The sequence below is a fragment of the Nerophis lumbriciformis genome, linkage group LG10, assembly GCF_033978685.3.
Source record: "Nerophis lumbriciformis linkage group LG10, RoL_Nlum_v2.1, whole genome shotgun sequence".
Taxonomy (NCBI): domain Eukaryota; kingdom Metazoa; phylum Chordata; class Actinopteri; order Syngnathiformes; family Syngnathidae; genus Nerophis; species Nerophis lumbriciformis.
Window position 1 is genome coordinate 31,304,754 of NC_084557.2, and position 21,894 is coordinate 31,326,647.

Here is a 21,894-nt window from a genome sequence, read left to right on the forward strand (position 1 = left end):
CATCAGTTTGGGGGGTCTTTGCCCTTATACCCTAGACCAGGGGTGTCAAACTCATTTTAAATCAGGGGCCACATGGAGAAAAATCTACTCCAAAGTGGGCCGGACTGGTAAAATAACTGCACGATAACTTAAAAATAAAGACAGCTTCAAATTGTTTTCTTTGTTTAAAAATACAACAAGCACATTCTAAAAATGTACAAATCATAATGTTGTTGGGTTTTTTTACACTTACATGTTGCGGTTAATCATTTATTTGTCGTTATTTATATTTTCCGAATAAATTATGTAATAATGTTAATCAGTCAACTCATTGGTGTTAATTTTCATTCTATCAAGATAAAAAAAATGATATCAAAATCAAATTACAGGATGTTATTTATGTAGTTTGATCATTTTCCTCGACTGATGTACTAACATCATGTGGTTTATTTTGTACATATGTTGCATCATCTACAAAGATACAAAGAATTGCTATTGCGACATCCAGTGGACACATTTAGAACAGCTGTTTCTTTAATTACAAAAATTCAGGTTAATTTTTATACTATGCAAACTCATCCCGCGGGCCGGATAAAACCTGTTCGCGGGCCTGATCCAGCCCTCGGGCCGTACGTTTGACACCCCTGCCCGAGAGAAAATTAGCCATTGTTCTTGTTGTATGTTTTGGTTTGAAAAATGTGTAACAGTGAGCAACTTGCAAACAGCCTCTTTAACCAGTTTTAAGTCTTTACTCTTCAATGTTACTCTTTCTTTTCATCAAACGTGCTAGGTAGCTTTTATTTTTAAAATAGGAGTTTGAAAAAGGTTGCCAGTCTTTCTTTGGGGACGGCTTCGAATGACGTCCCATCCTCGTTCACCTCTCACATAAGGATCCTATAAAGTTTGTGGTTTGGGGCCCTCAGACATGCGCAGTGACAACCTCCCCCGAGTAGCGTGTGTAGTATTATTATTGTTGTGAATGGGGGTTGGGGGGCGGGCGTTACGTCACAAGGGCGACGCTCCGGAGCCAGGAAGCAGACCGTGTGGGTGCCTTCAAGAGCACGCGGAATTTTCAATTGCCATAGTGACAAAACAAGAATTATACCGTCTTATTTTTTTAATTCATATTTTATTTTTATTTGCATCTATTTTGTATCGTAGAAACAAGCTAAATATGTAAAAAAAAAAAAAAAAACACGATATTTTGTGGGTGTCAGCAGTCTATGTAGACACAGGGGGCGGAACACTTGAAAGTTGCAGGTAGAGAGAGAGAGAGAGGGAGGGAGAGAGAGAGAGAGAGAGAGAGAGAGAAACTGAGAAATGAGTTTTTCCCCTCTCTCGGTGGGTCATTTATATTAAAACACACTTGGAGGCATAGGAAGAAGTCGAAGGAGCAACGGTCATTATAACGTGGACCAGCAGTGTACACATTTCTCCACAGGGGGACGAAAAGAACCCAGGAAGTGCGAGAAAGAGAAACTGAGAGACTCGAAGGAACGCAGCCCAAGTTCGACCGGTGGGGCGATTTTGAGTTGAGGGTGGGAAAAAAAAGGCCGAATCAAAGTGAAGAATCCACTGTGGGAAAAGATGCCGAGGGTAGTTCCGGACCAGAGGAGCAAGTTTGAGAATGAGGAGTTTTTCCGCAAGTTGAGCAGGGAGTGTGAGGTGAGCGTGCACGGCGGAAATAACACACACACACACACACACACACACACACACACACACACACACACACACACACACACACACACACACACACACACACACACACACACACACACACACACACAGCTAACAGCATAAAACGTTAATTATTCTCAACACGTAACTTACATTAAATTATTTTAAAGTCGGCCCCAGTTTGTAAAAAAATTTAAAAAAAAATCACTGTATGTTTAGACTAATCTAATCTGACACTACCTTTGTCATACCAAAAGTATTCTTAATGTGTAAATTCATAAAACAAAAGCACCTTCAATAGGAAAATGTCTGTGACGGACCTTGAAATGAAAGCTTAGTGTTGCGTTGACGAGCAAAAAAGCTTCCTGCAGACTTGGGGTGGGCGATACTGCGATTTTTGTAGCAACCACTTAAATGCATGTATGGTATTGTCGTATGGTATTGTCGATATCAACACCTTTTAGTTGAAACATTTTGAAGATAATTAAATGATTTTATGATGAATATATTGGAATAAAACAAAGATTCTAAGCAAACAAAATACAACTTTTTTGTGAACAATTTAACAAAAAGAAAAAATACGTCATTATAATGTCTGACTATTGCCTTATTTCCTCTTGTTATGTATAATTGCGTGAGCAAAATAAAGTCAGTAGTGCGAAATGGGTTAATACATGCAAAAACTACTGTTGGTTCTAATTCAAATCCTTTGGCTTTTAGCCCCAAAGCAATCATCTGTACATTGACTTATTCCCTGAGTTTGTAAAGAATGTAACTATACAACGGAAAACACAGATAGTTATGGAAATAAACCTAAATCTGAATGTTGTCAGGCCTCGATTGATCGCTTATTGATGCTACCCTTAGTATCAGTACAATCACCATTTGGCTCGATCCAACTGCATACAGTTTATCAGTGTTGTTGTAGCTGAGCTTCTCAAGGCTCCTGTGTTTTGTTGCAGATTAAATATACTGGCTTCAGGGACCGACCGCACGAGGAAAGGCAAGCCCGCTTCCAGAACGCCTGTAGGGATGGACGGTCAGAAATAGTAAGTACTAAAGTAAATATACAGTATAATATTCTTTAGATTCATGGAATGCACTGGTCTATGTGGTTTGAACAAAGATAATATTTGTGATGTACAGTTGATGGATGGACACTGTCTGTTCTGAGTGTTTTGTCACCAGGAAGTAGACGTGCTGTCAGTCATGCAAAGTCATCAGGTTTGAACACATGAGCGTTCTTCCTGCTGGCCAGTACGGTTACAAGATGGTTACAACACACTTGAATGTTGGCCTTGATTGATAAAGTCATTATTATCACATCCATGTTGGATATATAGCAAACGTGGGAAAGAAAATGTTCAAGTTTTTGCAAAGCTTAAAAGATATTTGACTCATTTTCCAAACCACAGTCGTCTCAAATGTAATCGTGTGTTTTATTTTTTTAAATAGCTGATAAACTGCAGCGTTCCAGTATTTTCTTTGGGAGTTCAACATATACTCTTGCTGTGTCTGTCAACAAAGCATACTCTCAAAGCTCAGCCTCTTTTTCCTGGCTGCTTTTTTTATGTTTAGAACTTTATGACACATTATGTCACACTCATACTCTATCATTATTATGTTGTGTCTTCAGACTTATGGTGCTGAGTCCGCTCAAACCATCACAGGCTAAAAAAGAAAACACGTAACAGTTCTTCATATTAAATTCACAAAAAATGGTGAACTTTGCATTGGGATACAAGGTGTTAATACTACTATACAGTGTATGGTCAATGAGAAGATGGTATGACAGTTTTTGCGGTGAATACACATGAATACTGCCTTATAGAAATTTATTTTGACACAGCTACTGTAAGAGACATTTTATTGTGTTGTTTTAAAACAACAAAAGATACCTGTTTAAACTTTTTTTTAAATAGAATTCAAACCACTGGTTTAAAGGGGTAATATTGTGATTTCCTTGTGGTCTACAAAACATGTACCGGTGGTTCTTTGGTCAAACTTTTGCACAGTTTATGTTTTACGGACCATGCATTTTCAAGCCACTTTCTGACCGTCTCTTCAGGATGCACCGTTTTGTGGGCTGTCTTGTTTATGTGCCTCCACATCGACAGCATATTCTCTCCGTCAGCCATGTTGTAGTTTTTAGCACTTCCATATAGTCTAATGATAGATTTCGCTTAAACTATATGCTACTTTGTATTGGAAATGGCAAGAGCGGAGGATGCATGTGCATGTACGAGCGATTCTGCCCCACATCAAAAATAAGGAACTTATTGACTAAAGCGCCGGACTATAATGCAGTCTCGCGCAAAGCTGTTTGAGGACATCTGTACCGTATATGAAGATATCCACTGACATCACACTTGGGAAAAGGTCACACATGGGGCTAATTCAGAATGGCTAGTTTGGAGGAAGTACAAAGGAAGGCAAGATTGTTTTATAAATATATTTGCCATGCCTCTATGGTTTGATTTTAAATTTTCTGGACTTATGCAAATTTTCTGGGCTAAGTTTGGCAGCACGGTGGAAGAAGGGTTAGTGCGTCTGCCTCACAATACGAAGGTCCTGTGTTCAATTCCGACCCTTGCATGTTCTCCCCGTGACTACGTGGGTTCCCTCCGGGTACTCCGGCTTCCTCCCACCTCCAAAGACATGCACCTGGGGGATTGATTGGCAACACTAAATTGGCCCTAGTGTGTGAATGTGAGTGTGAATGTTGTCTGCTATCTGTGGGCCCTGCGATGAGGTGGCGACTTGTCCAGGGTGTACCCCGCCTTCCGCTGGATTGTAGCTGAGATAGGCTCCACCGCCCCCCCGCCACTCCAAAGGGAATAAGCGGTAGAAAATGGATGGATGGAAGTTTTGCATAATTGGTCCCCTTTAAAACATGTACAGAAACTGTCAATACTACAGAATATTGAGGATGGGACCTCACTGGATTTTTCAAGGCCTGACTTGTGTGTCATGATTAAAAGTGTCAACAATAATCTTTACCGCTGCCAGGAATTTGATTACATTTTTAGGAAATGTCAGAAATGGGATAAGGAACTATTGATTCGAATTTGGGGGTGATCCAAATTACCGTCTGGATTCAAGATTCTTTACTCAATAGAACATGGCCTAAGTCTGCGCTCTCCAAATGCTTTTCTAGTTGATTTTGTTTCATTTGCCCCAAGACATTATTTTATGAATATGTCTGTAGTATTATTGCAGTTTCGGTTAAAATGTATTGTGATAGGGCTGTCAAATTTAACGAGTTAACATATGAGATGAATCAACAAAAAATTATCGCATTAATCATGTATCAACGCAGATTAGTCACGCGATTTGTTTTGGCCGCACATTTGCCTCTTAACTGCGGATAGTTACCTGAAACGCGCCGTGGGTTATTATACGGACAGTGATCAGGTCAATGCATCAAGGCAAAGATGAGTGGGGAGACTCTGCAAGTGTACTCACTGGCAAATTTCACTTCAAATTACCCCTCCACCCCCCATCTGAGTTTTGAGTCAATAAATGACAAGCATTCAAGTAGATAGTAAAAAAAAAAAAATTAATTTACATTTTGTTTGTTTTTTAAAGTCAATTTAAATTATGTAACTCATTAATCATGATTAATCCAAATTCAAAAATGTGAATAATCTGATTAAAAATAATCATTGGAAGATTTTTTTATTCATATTTAATTATTATTGTCTTTATATTTGCTTTTTTTTTTTTTTTTTAAGTTTTAGGTCAATGCAATATGTTGTAGCATGTTTTTTCAATACATACAATATAATGAATTTACGATGAGGTGGCGACTTGTCCAGGGTGTACCCCGCCTTCCGCCCGATTGTAGCTGAGATAGGCTCCAGCGCCCCCCGCGACCCCAAAGGGAATAAGCGGTAGAAAATGGATGGATGGACGTTGTATTGTACTGCCTATGGCAGATGTCGAAACCACAATATTCAAAAGAAAAAAAGTTGTCATCAATATTAGATGTCCATGTAAACAATCAGATTAGTAGTATTACATGTCCTAATGTATTTCGAATTACGGTAATAGAACAGCTTTATAGTACAAATGTATATAAAATGTATATTTCATGTGTGGATGAGGGTCGGGTTGATGAATCTGACCATAAGTCTGAAATGTTTAGGTTTAATGTGATAAATGGGTCAATAATTCAAACTAAATTACCCTAGGCTAAGCTCATTAGTGATGAGTCGCCGTTTAAACAACTATTGATTTTCTTGCAGTGCTGCTCTTTGGTCTTTCCATTTCTTTTCAATTTTTTTTTCTCCCTTTTTGTTGAACTTCTATTTATTCCCTCTTCCTGCTATTGCCCTTGTTCTTTCGATTTCTACTTCTCATCTTTCCATGTGTGTTCCTTCTTCCAACCGCTCTTTCCCTCCGTCTCTCCTCCTCCTTTGTCTCGATCTGTTTCCCTCCCTTTCTTTGATCGCACATAGCTTTGCCTCCTTTTCTCTCTGACCGTTGTAGACACCAAATTACTGTCAGATGGTCGTAATCCAATACTTCAAGTAGGGCAGAAATTATGACTTGGGTGTTCTTAGACTCTTGTGTGTGTGTGTGTGTGTGTGTGTGTGTGTGTGTGTGTGTGTGTGTGTGTGTGTGTGTGTGTGTGTGTTCAAGGCACTTATATTTTCTCTCAGTTTACATGAGTTGCAGTCACTTTGTCTCTTCTCTTTCCTGCAGACTTTCTCTTCCCTCCTGCTCTCAAATATGACAGTACATAATTCATACACATCCAGCAAAGATGAAGCCTAAATGCCCTTAGTATTGATCTGTCCCAGACACTGACTGAGGCGACAGACATGCGCACGCACCAACTTGCATAAAAATGGACATTTTGTACTTTATGTTCTGCCAGTGTACAATTAATTTCTCGTCGAAATACGAGTGATTTTCTGTTTCATTTATGTTCAGTACGTTTACAATAAAGCATGATAAGTAAGTGTGTTCTCCATCCATACTGTGATGCCTTTTTGATGGAGATTAGGCCTTTAGAAAAACAGTTTATTTCACTGTATTATCAGAAAAGTAAAAGGAAAGTAGAAAAGTAAAAGTAAAGTAGATGCCTAAGTGAACGGAAACTTTAGACAGAACAATAACTCTTTGTAAAAATCTGAAATATATACTTTACAGTAAATAAATATGGGTCAATATGTCAATATGGGACCCAGGAGCCAAATGTTGCCAGAAAGGCCGTCAGGTTCAGTTCAAAACTTGGGGGACAAACATTTTTGCAGGAATTTGCTATAAACTCAAGAGTGTTCCTGTTGTACAGAGTAACTTGGACCACAGTAAACACATTGGCAGATCCATACATTTGCATTTTAACTTTGCCTGCAAACATAGATCACTGGGGTTCAAACTTGTGATTTTCTATAACCGGGGCACCCCTTTAAGTCATCTCTTTTTTGGCAGTTACAAGTTTATTTTGTAATGTTATGTTACTAAGGTGTTACTGGAGCTAGTTTAATTGAAATGCAGTCAGTAGTTTTTTGTTCAACTTCTTCAGTTATACTAGTAGTGTTCCTCAGGGTCCTGTTTTAGGTCCTCATTTGGGCTATTCAACTGGTGGCCCGCGAGTTCAGTTAAAAAACTTGTGAGACTCACATTTTTGCAGAAAGTCCCTAAAACAGCAAAGTGCTTCTGCAACTCTAACAAAATAAATATACCAAAATCAAATGTCTTCTGTAGAGGATGCTAGTTCTTCGGAATATACTGTACATAATAAAAATAATAGTGAAGGGGGAAGTCCGGACCGCCCGTTCTTAGCTTTCTGGAAATTTAGTTCTAAACAATTCAGTTGAATATCTCTGCTTTATAGCATTTATGCAGTTTAAAATGATTTGTTCCATTCCATACATATTTTAAATTGAACCGTTTCCAATACTTTATAGTATTTATATTGCTTCCAAGTAGGGCTGCAACAATTAATCGATTAAATCGATTAAAATCGGTTATAAAAATAGTTGGCGATTAATTTAGTCATCGATTGGTTGGATCTATGCTATGCGCATGCGCAGAGGCATTTTTTATTTTATTTAAAAAAAAAATATTTTATTTTATTTTTTTATAAACCTATATTTATAAACTGCAACATGTACAAACAGCTGATAAACAATAATCAAAATAAGTATGGTGCCAGTATGCTGTTTTTTTCCCCAATAAAATACTGGAAAGGATAGAAATGTAGTTTGTCTCTTTTATCCGATTATTAATCGATTAATTGAAGTAATAATCGACAGATTAATCGATTATCAAAATAATCGTTAGTTGCAGCCCTACTTCCAAGAGATTCTAATTTGCCTTTAGCTCCGCTCTCCCTAAATAGCTAAACTTGTGCACAGTCAAACACATTGTCATTATAATTAACTGCCCCCATAGTGCTTATATTGCATTATTAAAGTTATCAATCACATGGAAGCAGTTTCTTTAGCACCTGTTTATACCGTGTATTTAGATAATAATAATAATAAAATAAAATTTCTCTGTACTAAATAAAATGGCTTGTTTGTCCTCCACAGGCCTTTGTAGCCACAGGCACCAACCTCTCCCTCCAGTTCTTTCCAGCCAACCTGCATGGAGATCAGAGGCAGGTTCCTACCAGGGAGTATGTTGACTTTGAGAGAGAGACAGGAAAGGTAGGGTTTACACACACACACACACACACACACACACACACACACACACACACACACACACACACACACACACACACACACACTAGTTTGTCACATGCATGGAAGGTCAAAGCTGACTGCCAGCAGAGAAGGCAAAAACAATTTTTTGTATACAAACAATTATTTTGTTTAAGATTTAATGTACTTTAGATTTGACATAACTTAAGTAAACACAATTGATTACAGTGGAGCGGTGGACTAACTTCTTTCCAGAGCAGCAGGGGACTTTGGCAACTTTTCCAATTACTCCTTAGTTATACAGCATAGTTGGAGACTTATGAAGCAAACACACAGACCGAGCTGTGCAGGATGACCACTGTTACATTTGTGTCCTGACCCAGATGAGAGTGAGGTATAGAGGGGTTAATGTAACTGATGCCAGATAGTGTACATTTGTACACTTTGCTTCCAGAAGCCGCGCTGCACACCGCCATCGGCAGTTGAATATACCTGGCTTTTAGCTCATTGCTTAGCGCTGCTGCACTTAACACTCAATCAGTTGAGATCAGGGATGGTTACAGAGAAAAAGTAGTATTAATGCAGTCTCAACCACCTGTAACAAGTGCTTAAAGGTGTGCAAGTAACATCTGGAAAGCACACCAACAGCAGTCCTCAGGTACAACAACACACACAGATACTCCCTTTTCAGACATACGCTACTGAGAAACCGGAAGCATGTGATAGATCGCATAGTTATTGTGTGCATGTTTGAAATAAAGTAACATCATAACCATAACTGCAAACGAACACCTCCTCATTCGGCACCAAACACAGTCACAGCGAGCAAAGTATTCACGTCCGTCACAATTCTGTATTACAGCTGGTTTGCTGCGATAATTTGTTGAGGATTTTATTTCGTATTGTTCAATTGGTTAACATTTTATTTATATTATTCGATTATCTAATGACCATTATATTCAACGTGCATGTCACCAAATTATGTAAAAATGAGTGTTGTCAAATGATTATAATTTTGTAATCACATTAATGACACTATTAAATTTGTTCAGTTCAGTGTATTTCGAACATGCATACAATACAATTACAATGTAATGCATCAGATATTTCCAGTTGTTTCATTACAGCATGTACGAAAAGGAGTAGGAAGAAGCAGAGCTTATTTAATCCTACCCCCTTTCATATTAAAAAAAAGTTAAAGTTAAAGTACCACTGATAGTCACACACACACTAGGTGTGGTGAAATTACTCTCTGCGTTTGACCCATCCCCTTGTACCACCCCCTGGGAGGTGAGGGGAGCAGTGAGCAACAGCGGTGGCCACGCTCGGGAATCATTTTGGTGATTTAACCCTCAATTCCAACCATTGATGCTGAGTGCCAAGCAGGGAGGTAATGGGTCCCTATTTTATAGTCTTGGTATGACTCAGCCGGGGTTTGAACTCACAATCTACCAATTTCAGGGCGGACACTCTAACCACAAGGCCACTGAGCAGTATTATCCCATTTCTTTGTTCTCTGTTTGGAACAGTGAATAAATAAATAATAACTAAATAAATATACCATAAGTAAGTAAAAAAATGTTAAATACATAAATAATTATTGTCTCTTTGTTTTTTTAAATGGTTCAAGAAATTTATGATTATTCTTCTTCTTTGTACTTTTTTTGAACACTTGCAGTTTGAACAGTCTCTTTAACTGAATCACATTGGTGCGTTGTTTGATTTATTTGCTTAAATTCATTCCATAATTGAATTCCACATACTGATATACTGAAGGTCTTAAGTGTTGTACGTGCATACAAATGTTTTAAATTAGATTTTCCTCTAAGGTTATACTTCTCCTCTTTTGTTGAGAAGAATTGTTGTACATTCTTGGGTAGCAGGTTATAGTTTGACTTGTACTTAATCCTTAATTAAAGTCGTTGAATTTCAATATTTCTGATTCAATAAATAAAGGGTTTGTATATTCTCTATATCCAACATTATGTAATATTCTAATTGATCTTTTTTGTAACACCGTTAATGAATGAAGCGCACATTTGTAGTTGTTTCCCCATATTTCTGCACAAACCCTCAGATATGGTAACACGCAAGCAGTAGAAAATATGGAGTGATTTTTGATCCAGAACATATTTTGCTTTATCCATTATTGTCGTGTGGATTAATCATGATTAATCACAGGTTATTATTTACATGTATGAATTAACTTATCTTAAAAAAAAACACCTAATATTTGTATACAAATGCAAATTTTATAAAGGCATTGTTTGCTAAACAAAATTTGTATGTTTTCTATGTTTTAAGTACCTGTTTGGGCACTGTTTCAAAAGTACTAATTTAATAAATATAATTATATATGGGATTATATTTATAAATAACTTATGCTCCATCCTGCAAAGGCATGTCCACACACACATCCGTCCATCCATCACTGAGTACAGATTGATTTGTGTGTCAGGATGAAAGTTAGACCGCGTAGAAAAAAAAATGTTACTTTGTTTGACTCAGTCTCAGTGTGTGCTAGTTACTAATCACCTGCTGTGGCTTTGAAAGGAAAATCCACTGTGAAATGTTGTGACTTCAATTATTGTGAGTCAATGTGGTGGAATCACTGCTGAGTGCCTGTACATGAGGGAGATAGTATTCAGTAGAGACCAGAGTCAAATTTAAATAACTTTAAGAGCCCAGATGATGTTGCAGAACTTCCACACTGTACTACCACTGTGATTGTTAATTGTCTCCCTTGGCACCTCGCCTAAACTCACAGTGTATGTGTGTGCGTGTGTGTGTGTGTGTGTGTGTCAGGGGGTCCTCCACGGACACTGGCCAGCTGAAATGCATGCTGGCTGGCAGCTCATTAAAAATGCATTCTGTGGAATCGATGGACCTGCATGCCCCAGAGCTGACGGACTAATCTCAATTATTTAACACTAGTGCACTGATGGTTTGGAACTAAGTGTTGTGTTGATGCGGGCTGCGGTGTGTAATGGTGTGTGTGTGCGTGTGTGAGAGAGCGAACGAGAGAGGGAAGGTGACTGCAAGCATCGTATTTTAGGAATAGGTATGTATTTGTGTGTGTGTGTGAGTGTGTGTGTTTTTGTGAGTAACATGATACCCTCTTCTTTCTTACCTCAACGGTGCTCACAGATGTATGAAGTTTTAATGAGGTCAGGATTCACCAACGTGAAGCAGTTTCACAGCTGTTCAGCAGAAGCAAAGTAGTGAAGTGAAGTGAATTATATGTATATAGCGCTTTTCTCTAGAGACTCAAAGTGCTTTACATAGTGAAACCCAATATCTACATCTTTAAGTTACATTTAAACCAGTGTGGGTGGCACTGGGAGCAGGTGGGTAAAGTATTTTGCCCAAGGACACAACGGCAGTGACTAGTATGGAGGAAGCAGTGATCGAACCTCGAACCTTCAAGTTGCTGGCACGGCCGCTATACCAACCGAGCCCTACCGCCCATCACCCTAAATGGGAGACAGGTCTGGACGACAGGCAGGCCAGTCTAGTACCCGCACTCTTTTACTATGAAGCCACGTTGATGTAACACGTGGCTTGGCATTGTATGGCTGAAATAAGCAGGGGTGTCCATGGTAACGTTGCTTGGATGGCAACATATGTTGCTCCAAAACCTGTATGTACCTTTCAGCATTAATGGCACCTTCACAGATGTGTAAGTTACCCATGTCTTGGGCACTAATACGCCCCCATACCATCACAGATGCTGGCTATTCAATTTTGCGCCTATACAATCCGGATGGTTCTTTTCCTCTTTGGTCCGGAGGACACGACATCCACAGTTTCCAAAAACAATTTGTAATGTGGACTCGTCAGACCACAGAACACTTTTCCACTTTGTATCAGTCCATCTTAGATGAGCTCAGGCCCAGCGAAGCCGACGGCGTTTCTGGGTGTTGTTGATAAACAGTTTTCGCTTTGCACAGGAGAGTTTTAACTTGCACTTACAGATGTAGCGACCAACTGTAGTTACTGACAACGGGTTTCTGAAATGTTCCTGAGCCCATGTGGTGATATCCTTTACACACTGATGTCGCTTGTTGATGCAGTACAGCCTGAGGGATCGAAGGTCACGGGCTTAGTTGCTTACGTGCAGTGATTTCTCCAGATTCTCTGAACCATTTGATGATATTACGGACTGTAGTTGGTGAAATCCCTAAATTCCTTGCAATAGCTGGTTGAGAAAGGTTTTTCTTAAACTGTTCAACAATTTGCTCATGCATTTTTTGACAAAGTGGTGACCCTCGCCCCATCCTTGTTTGTGAATGACTGAGCATTTCATGGAATCTACTTGTATACCCAATCATGGCACCCACCTGTTCCCAATTTGCCTGTTCACTTGTGGGATGTTCCAAATAAGTGTTTGATGAGCATTCCTCAACTTTATCAGTATTTATTGCCACCTTTCCCAACTTCTTTGTCACGTGTTGCTGGTATCAAATTCTAAAGTTAATAATTATTTGCAAAAAAAAAAATGTTTATCAGTTTGAACATCAAATATGTTGTCTTTGTAGCATATTCAACTGAATATGGGTTGAAAATTATTTGCCAATCATTGTATTCCGTTTATATTTACATCTAACACAATTTCCCAACTCATATGGAAACGGGGTTTGTACATCATCCATCCATCCATCCATTTTCTACCGCTTATTCCCTTTTGGGGTCGCGGGGGCCGCTGGAGCCTATCTCAGCTACAATCGGGCGGAAGGCGGGGTACACCCTGGACAAGTCGCCAACTCATCGCAGGGCCAACACAGATAGACAGACAACATTCACACTCACATTCACACACTCGGGCCAATTTAGTGTTGCCAATCAACCTATCCCCAGGTTTGTACATCACATTATGAAAAAATTTAACTACCAAAAAAGAAAGGACTTAAAGGGGTGCTTTGAGGAACGCCTCAGTTATGTGAATCACAAGTTGGGACCACAGTGTTCTATGTTTGCTAGCAAAGTTAAATGCCAAATCAAGGATCTGCCAATGTGTTTACAGTGGTCTAAGTTCCTCTGTACAACAGGAGCACTCAAGTGTTTTTAGGAATTTGCTGCAAAAATGTGTCTCTCAACTTTTGAACTGAACTCCAGAGCGGGTATGGTGTCATTCCCCACCCAGATTTGTTCCCCGAGCCACCAGTTGAATAGCACCGCCATAGGCTATGCCAACAGCAAACCAGAGCTCTTGAATATAAGCGAAGGAAGAGGGATTGATACAAATATCGACAGTAACGATCCCAAGTAGTATAGTGTTATTGACTGATATCGCATTGTTTAGACGATATTTTTTATTATCAAAAAATATTTTGTAAATTTTTTCATTGTTTACAAACTGAAGAAGTAAGTGCCTGGATAGCGGAGAGCGTTAAGGGTAAAACCAAATGATTTGATTCAGAGCCAATACTAGGAAATTATTGAAATATTTATTGATATTTGTACACCGCCATCCAGTGTTTTTGTCTGATTATAGTTGTGATCAAAATGTGGTCATTCAATGATGTTGAAAATTGTATTGGTGTGATTGAAAAACCTCTGCTCCTATAACTACTTCGTATCGGATCGATTCCCAAATTTGTAGTAACGCACAAAAAATAAGGTTAAGTATCCAAACAACAGAATTATAAATGTTTGTACAATTTGAACTGAGGTACTAGTTTTAGGTTACAGTGTTCTCTCGCCACTTTGCAGTTCCCTCACTGCGGTCTTTGTGCATCGCGGATTTTAAAGTACCTTTGAGTACATTAAGATTGTAGTTTTTATGTTAAAATGACATAGGTTTTAGAGAGGAGCCAGATGAGGTGGTTCGGGCATCTGGTCAGGATGCCACCCGAACGCCTCCCTAGGAAGGTGTTTCGGGCACGTCCGACCGGTAGGAGGCCACGGGGAAGACCCAGGACACGCTGGGAAGACTATCTCTCCCGGCTGGCCTGGGAACGCCTCGGGATCCCCCGGGAGGAGCTGGACGAAGTGGCTGGGGAGAGGGAAGTCTGGGCTTCCCTGCTTAAGCTGCTGCCCCCGCGACCCGACCTCGGATAAGCGGAAGAAGATGGATGGATGGATGAAGGTTTTAGAGTGTATGAAATGTTTTAAGAGCATAAGAAGTGTTTATTATTGTGTGTAAAGCTGTGTTGAGGGCTTAAAGATTTTTTAAATACATTTGATATTCATAGAAATCATAAGATAAACCCTATTTAGCAAAAACATTGACAATGGTCTGGAATATAATCCCCACCATCATTTAGGAAACACTGCACGTTCAAACCACAAAACCACATGGACACATTGACAATAAGCAGACTTGTTGCAGGTTCAACATTTTTATATATAATTCAGTTTAAAACATTGCACACAATAATGAAGTGGAGTAAAATGTGTGTGTTGTCCATCCATCTATTTTCTAACGTGGGGGGTTGCTAGAGCATATATATATAGATATAGATATAGATATAGATATAGTTAGATAGATCAATATACCATATATAGATATATACATTTTCCATTTCCGTGTTATGTTGTTACTTCATAGTTTATATAAAAATCTCACCCTACTACACCCTCTCTCCTCACTCAATACCCAAAAGCTGACCAGATCAAAGGGCCAACACATCCAGGTTATACTGGATAGCGCGACATGTGTGTGTGTGCGTGTGTATGTGTAACAAGCTAATGGGAGCCAGCTGGGGACAAAGTTAATTTTAGTGTTAATAGCTGACATACTGACAACTGTCGACTTTGTTGTAGACATGAATTAAAAAAACAGAATTAGTTTTTGAATCTTTATTAGACATTTTATTACATGTATTCAGTTTTTCATTGTAATCTGTTCCAAAAGGTCCAACGAAGAGCAAATTGTATAAAAACCAAAGCAATTTCTCCCACAAGAATCAATGCAAATGTATTAATCCAGTTTGTGTGCCCAACAATATTAACAGAAAGCATATTTCATAGAGGATAATTGTAATTTCACATCCAGAAAACAATGCAAAATACATTTAAATTATAAAAAATGTAATGAACATTTAATATAACCTTTACCTTTATTGAAGACTCATGGGCCCTGTTTACGCTGCACACCCAATTTGATTTTTTTGCTCTCAAGTGACACAGATTGGATATATTTTGACATCTGTTGTGGTGAAGAAGGAGCTGAGCCGGAAGGCAAAGGTCTCAATTTACCGGTCGATCTACATTTCTATCCTCATCTATGGTCATGAGTTTTGGGTTATGACCGAAAGGACAAGATTACAGGTACAAGCGGACAAAATGAGTTTACTCCGTCGGAGAGCTGGGGAGAGGAAAGGCTGGGCTTCTCTGCTTAGGCTGCTGCCACCGCGATCCAACCTCGGATAAGCGGAAGAAGATGAATGGATAGTCTTGATAATCTTTTGTTGTTAAAAAAAAATAAAGATTTCAATGTGAAATTAAAAAATGTATTTCCAAAAGTACATTGAACAAATGAACAACATTGCTTTTGTTTTGCCGTATATACTTAGGATGTGACGATATTAATATTTCATACCACAGTTATTGTCACCAAAATGATCACCGTTATCATTATTATCACGGTTTTGTTTAAAAAGCACTCATACACACTCAAAACCAGTTTTTTATAAAAAATAAAAAAAAGTAAAATACAATAAATAAATACCCACACAATACACTTTCTTAACAGAGTAAATATGTTATATAATAATATTGTTCTGGCTACTTAAGAACCATATTACTTGTATTTGAACGTTTAAATTTGTTCATCTTTTTCTTTTTTAATTTGTAAAAGTTTTAGTGTTTTTAATGATAAAGAAAGAAACGTGTGTTGGGTGCGTCACGTCCAGTTATTGTGCCGTCATGCAAACTTCTAAGAAAGCACAGCCTGTAGTTTTTTGTGCACAAAAAAAAAATATTATCCTAGTTGCTCAGACAGTAATGTGTTCATACACATTTAGAGTGGAGGATGTGTTTTTTTAATGGAGAAAGACGTCTGTGTCTCTTGTTTTCATGTTAGCATTTAAGTTAGCTAGCGCTAGCTTGCTTCTCCAGTAAATGAGCAGTGTCATGGGTCTGTGAGTTTATCAGTGTTATCAATCACGGTTTTACGATCATTTGGATTTAAAATGTTAATACAGTACTAACTGTGGGAAATGTAACCTCAATTTATCATTAAACTGTTTATCGTTACATCCTGAGTACTTTCTTTATTTATGTATTTAACGCGAAAGTTGAAGTGTCCCAAAACAGAAGACTTTAACGACGAAAGACCTTAATTTTGTTCAATTTGTACTTGTAATATTATTGTTTATAACAAATTTCAGATATGTTTGGAAGTAATGTATGAGACAGAAATGATTGTGTTTTAGATACTCCTTTCCAGCAGGCCTATCCTATTAAGAGTGTACCTGTTAATTTTAGTTAATGGATTCTCCCAATTTAGGTCACATATCTTTTAACTGGTCTCATTCATTCAGGTTTTGTTTGGACTGTTGGGTTTGTCGTAGAAGACGTTTTGCCTCTCATCCGAGTAGGCTTCATCAGTTCTTGCTCATAGACTCAGATTGGCCAGATCTAGTCTAGCGGCTGGTGCCAAAATCCCACATATTTATACTCCAACACCAGGAGGGCGTGCCTGGGCAAGGAGGGTTCCGCCCTATCGTAGTGAGAAAAACAACTGTTGAGATGCCAAAGGAGCAATCCTGCTGTCAATGCCAATGAGAGTCGTTGAATTTCACCTTGTTAGCATTGAGGTACTGTGTGGCAGCATGATCGATGTGGATCTTTTAATTAGGTACAGACGTTAATGATAATGTTTAATGTTGTATATATTTTGCATTATTGATCACTAAATGATGCATATATATATATATATATATATATATATACGGTCTATATATATATATATATATATATATATATATATATATATATATATATATATATATATATATATATATATATATATATACTGTATATATCCGTTCGACAAACCCCGTTTCCATATGAGTTGGGAAATTGTGTTGGATGTAAATATAAACGGAATACAATGATTTGCAAATCCTTTTCAACCCATATTCAATTGAATGCACTACAAAGACAAGATGTTTGATGTTCAAACTCATAAACTTTTTTTTTGAATTTTTTCCCATTCTTGCTTGATGTACAGCTTAAGTTGTTCAACAGTCCGGGGGTCTCCGTTGTGGTATTTTAGGCTTCATAATGCGCCACACATTTTCAATGGGAGACAGGTCTGGACTACAGGCAGGCCAGTCTAGTACCCGCACTCTTTTACTATGAAGCCACGTTGATGTAACACGTGGCTTGGCATTGTCTTGCTGAAATAAGCAGGGGCGTCCATGGTAACGTTGCTTGGATGGCAACATATGTTGCTTCAAAACCTGTATGTACCTTTCAGCATTATTGGCGCCTTCACAGATGTGTAAGTTACTTATGTCTTGGGCACTAATACACCCCCATACCATCACAGATGCTGGCTTTTCAACTTTGCGCCTATAACAATCCGGATGGTTCTTTTCCTCTTTGGTCCGGAGGACACGACGTCCACAGTTTCCAAAAACAATTTGAAATGTGGACTCGTCAGACCACAGAACACTTTTCCACTTTATATCAGTCCATCTTATATGAGATCAGGCCCAGCGAAGCCGACGGCGTTTCTGGGTGTTGTTGATAAACGGTTTTTGCCTTGCATAGGAGAGTTTTAACTTGCACTTACAGATGTAGCGACCAACTGTAGTTACTGACAGTGGGTTTCTGAAGTGTTCCTGAGTCCATGTGGTGATTTCCTTTACACATTGATGTCGCTTGTTGATGCAGTACAGCCTGAGGGATCGAAGGTCACGGGCTTAGCTGCTTACGTGCAGTGATTTCTCCAGATTCTCTGAACCCTTTGATGATATTACGAACCGTAGATGGCGAAATCCCTAAATTCCTTGCAATAGCTGGTTGAGAAAGGTTTTTCTTAAACTGTTCAACAATTTGCTCACGCATTTGTTGACAAAGTGGTGACCCTCGCCCCATCCTTGCTTGTGAATGACTGAGCATTTCATGGAATCTACTTTTATACCCAATCATTGCACCCACCTGTTCCCAATTTGCCTGTTCACCTGTGGGATGTTCCAAATAAGTGTTTGATGAGCATTCCTCAACTTTATCAGTATTTATTGCCACCTTTCCCAACTTTTTTGTCACGTGTTGCTGGCATCAAATTCTAAAGTTAACGATTATTTGCAAAAAAAAAACAAGTTTATCAGTTTGAACATCAAATATGTTGTCTTTGGAGTGCATTCAATTGAATATGGGTTGAAAATGATTTGCAAATCATTGTATTCCGTTTATATTAACATCTAACACAATTTCCCAACTCATATGGAAACGGGGTTTGTAATAATGGCCTATAGTGTCATATAAGAAATGTATCATCAAAGTCTCCCCACTAATTGCTTCCCTATGCTACTGCTGCTGTCAGTGCTTCTCTTTGAGCAAACACAAGGGTACCGCTAAACACATCCGCTTCAGATCAATGGCCACACCCATTCCCACAATGCACTGCAGCACCCAAACAGTCCACACCCTCCTCCTTTGACTGTGTTGGACTGTATTGCGCTACTAGCAGAGGCAGTGATGTGGTGTGTTATTTTGACAGTGATATTCACAAACAACTGACAGTGACACAATGTGCAGTGAGAGGTCCATCTGGTGTGAGATCTAGCATGAGTGTGTCAGCTGCATTCCTTTAGACGAGTCCTTCTCTTCTCGTAAGTGACGGAGGCATGCTGACACACACATACACACAACTGTCTATGGTCCTTTTTGGCCTCAAAATTGATGCAGAATAAATGAATTCAGACATGAGACAATATACACAGTGTCTCACAAATGTGAACACCCCTCAAATCAACCGTGTTTTTATATCTCCTCAATGGAAAATATTATACAAATGAAACTTGAATATAACTTATAGTAGTGATTGTATAGTTCCTACAACAGTATATATTTACTATCCTGTAGAGCAGTGTTAATATTCGATACATCATATTGTTATCTGGACCCTGTATCGATACACCAACATTAGGTATTAATTCAGCTTTGGAGGGTGGGAAACAGTTGGGGCATTTTTGACAAACATAGACATGTGTACACCTGCATGGTCGCAGATGAGCCAAGTCATGAAATTATTGTCATGTGATTGTTCTTCAACAACTATATAGCGACAAGGGTTGTCAAAATTAACGCGATAATAACAAATTAACATAAGTTTCCTTTAACAACACAATTCTTTTTGATAATTTCTGAAGTTTTAAAGCATACTTGCCAACCCTCCCGGATTTTCCGGGAGACTCCCGAAATTCAGCGCTTCTCCCGAAAACCTCCCGGGAAAAATTTTCTCCCGAAATTCAGGCGGAACTGAGTGACGTGTCGACAGCCTGTTTTCACGTCCGCTTTCCCACAATATAAACAGCCTGCCTGCCCAATCACGTTATAACTGTAGAATGATCGAGGGCGAGTTCTTAGTTTCTTATGTGGGTTTATTGTTAGGCAGTTTCATTAACGTCCTCCCAGCGCCGCAACAACACACAACAACAGCAGGCACGTTTTCGTCTACCGTAAAGCAGTTCGTCTGCCGTAAACAGCAATGTTGTGACACTCTTAAACAGGGCAATACTGCCATCTACTGTACATGCATATGTGACATTAACATCTAGGGCTTTTAGAGAGTGCAGTGCACAACTGCGCACACAACAAGGAGATGAAGCAGAATGCATCATCAGAGAGGGTGTTCAGCATGGTTAGGAAAATAGTGACAGAGAATAGAACAAGGATGGACAATTCAACCCTTAACTCAACAATCAGTAGATGAGTGTTATGTGTGTGTATATGTGTAAATAAATGAACACTGAAATTCAAGTATTTCTCTTATTTATATATATGTATATATATATATATATATATATATATATATATATATATATATATATATATATATATATATATATAGCTAGAATTCACTGAAAGTCAAGTATTTCTTATATATATATATATATATATATATATATATATATATATATATATATATATATATATATATATATATATATATATATATATATATATATGAAATATTTGACTTGGTGAATTCTAGCTGTAAATATACTCCCCCCTCTTAACCACGCCCCTAACCACAACCCCCCCACACCCACACACACACACCCCACCACTACCACCCGCAACCTCCCGAAATCGGAGGTCTCAAGGTTGGCAAGTATGTTTTAAAGTTTGTCACTGCCGGGTTACGATTCTTGGGCTTGCTTTTGAACACATGGTTGCTTATTTGGGTTTAATTTTCTGTCCCCGCAATAAATCAAAACATGACTGACTTTTGTACATGATGTTTCCTGTTTATTGCGTCCCCAGTCGGCACGCCTCCAAACACAAGCACGCAAATGACGCATGTGCAGCTACATCCCAGCCCAGACTGGCAAGCAAGTGATGAGACAGTGTGAGATATAGGGGAGACAATTTAATAAAATATATCATTGTTTCATAGTGAGAGTAAGAGAGAGCACTAAAGGACTGGATTAGACTCCAGGTGGAAAAGTTATTGCGTCTGTGTGTTCATGTGTTTGTGTGCATTTTGTGTTGATATGTTAAAAAACAATCATATTTAATAAATAAACATACATAAATCAAATCAATCGTCCTGTCTCATGTTGGGTGTACATGTTTTATTAAAGGTGAAACATTTCTGTTTGATATTAATCACAATTAAGTCTAAGTTAATTATGGACAAAATGTGATTAGGCGCGATTAAATGTTTCTATAGCTTGACATTTCTAATACCGACACAATACATACAGTGTAGTACATTATCCAAAATTATACTCAAAAGTCAAAACTCATGCACACGCTTTTAAAAGATGTGATATATAATCACTGTGGTTACTACGCCATGCCTTAAAAGCAGAAACATCTTCTTTTATTGAACTGAAAAAGTATACTTCATGTACTTATTTCAATATATTAGGTATTGAATTACTCTGTGATTCTCTCCCCAAATCTCTATGATATGGTCAGGCTTAAAGGGGAACATTATCACCAGACCTATGTAAGCGTCAATATATACCTTGATATTGCAGAAAAAAGACCATATATTTTTTTAACCGATTTCCGAACTCTAATTGGGTGAATTTTGGCGAATTAAACGCCTTTCTAATATTCGCTCTCGGAGCGATGACGTCACAACGTGACGTCGCATCGGGAAGCAATCCGCCATTTTCTCAAACACCGAGTCAAATCAGCTCGGTTATTTTCCGTTTTTTCGACTGTTTTCCGTACCTTGGAGACATCATGCCTCGTCGGTGTGTTGTCGGAGGGTGTAACAACATCAACAGGGACGGATTCAAGTTGCACCAGTGGCCCAAAGATGCCAAAGTGGCAAGAAATTGGACGTTTGTTCTGCACACTTTACCGACGAAAGCTATGCTACGACAGAGATGGCAAGAATGTGTGGATATCCTGCGACACTCAAAGCAGATGCATTTCCAAC

General features: G+C 38.5%; 1 protein-coding gene across 3 annotated transcripts in view; it reads left to right on the forward strand.

The window, feature by feature from the left end:
- The first annotated feature begins 1,267 nt into the window (after positions 1–1,267).
- The window catches only part of cbfb (core-binding factor subunit beta), a 48,719-nt gene continuing 28,092 nt past the window's right edge, over positions 1,268–21,894 (forward strand). For all 3 annotated transcript variants that reach the window (XM_061969847.2, XM_061969848.2, XM_061969846.2), the window contains exons 1-3: positions 1,268–1,644; positions 2,622–2,708; positions 8,205–8,321. In XM_061969847.2, coding sequence (XP_061825831.1) covers positions 1,567–1,644; positions 2,622–2,708; positions 8,205–8,321 — 282 coding nt within the window. In that variant the 5' untranslated portion in view covers positions 1,268–1,566. The remainder of the gene's footprint in view (positions 1,645–2,621; positions 2,709–8,204; positions 8,322–21,894) is intronic.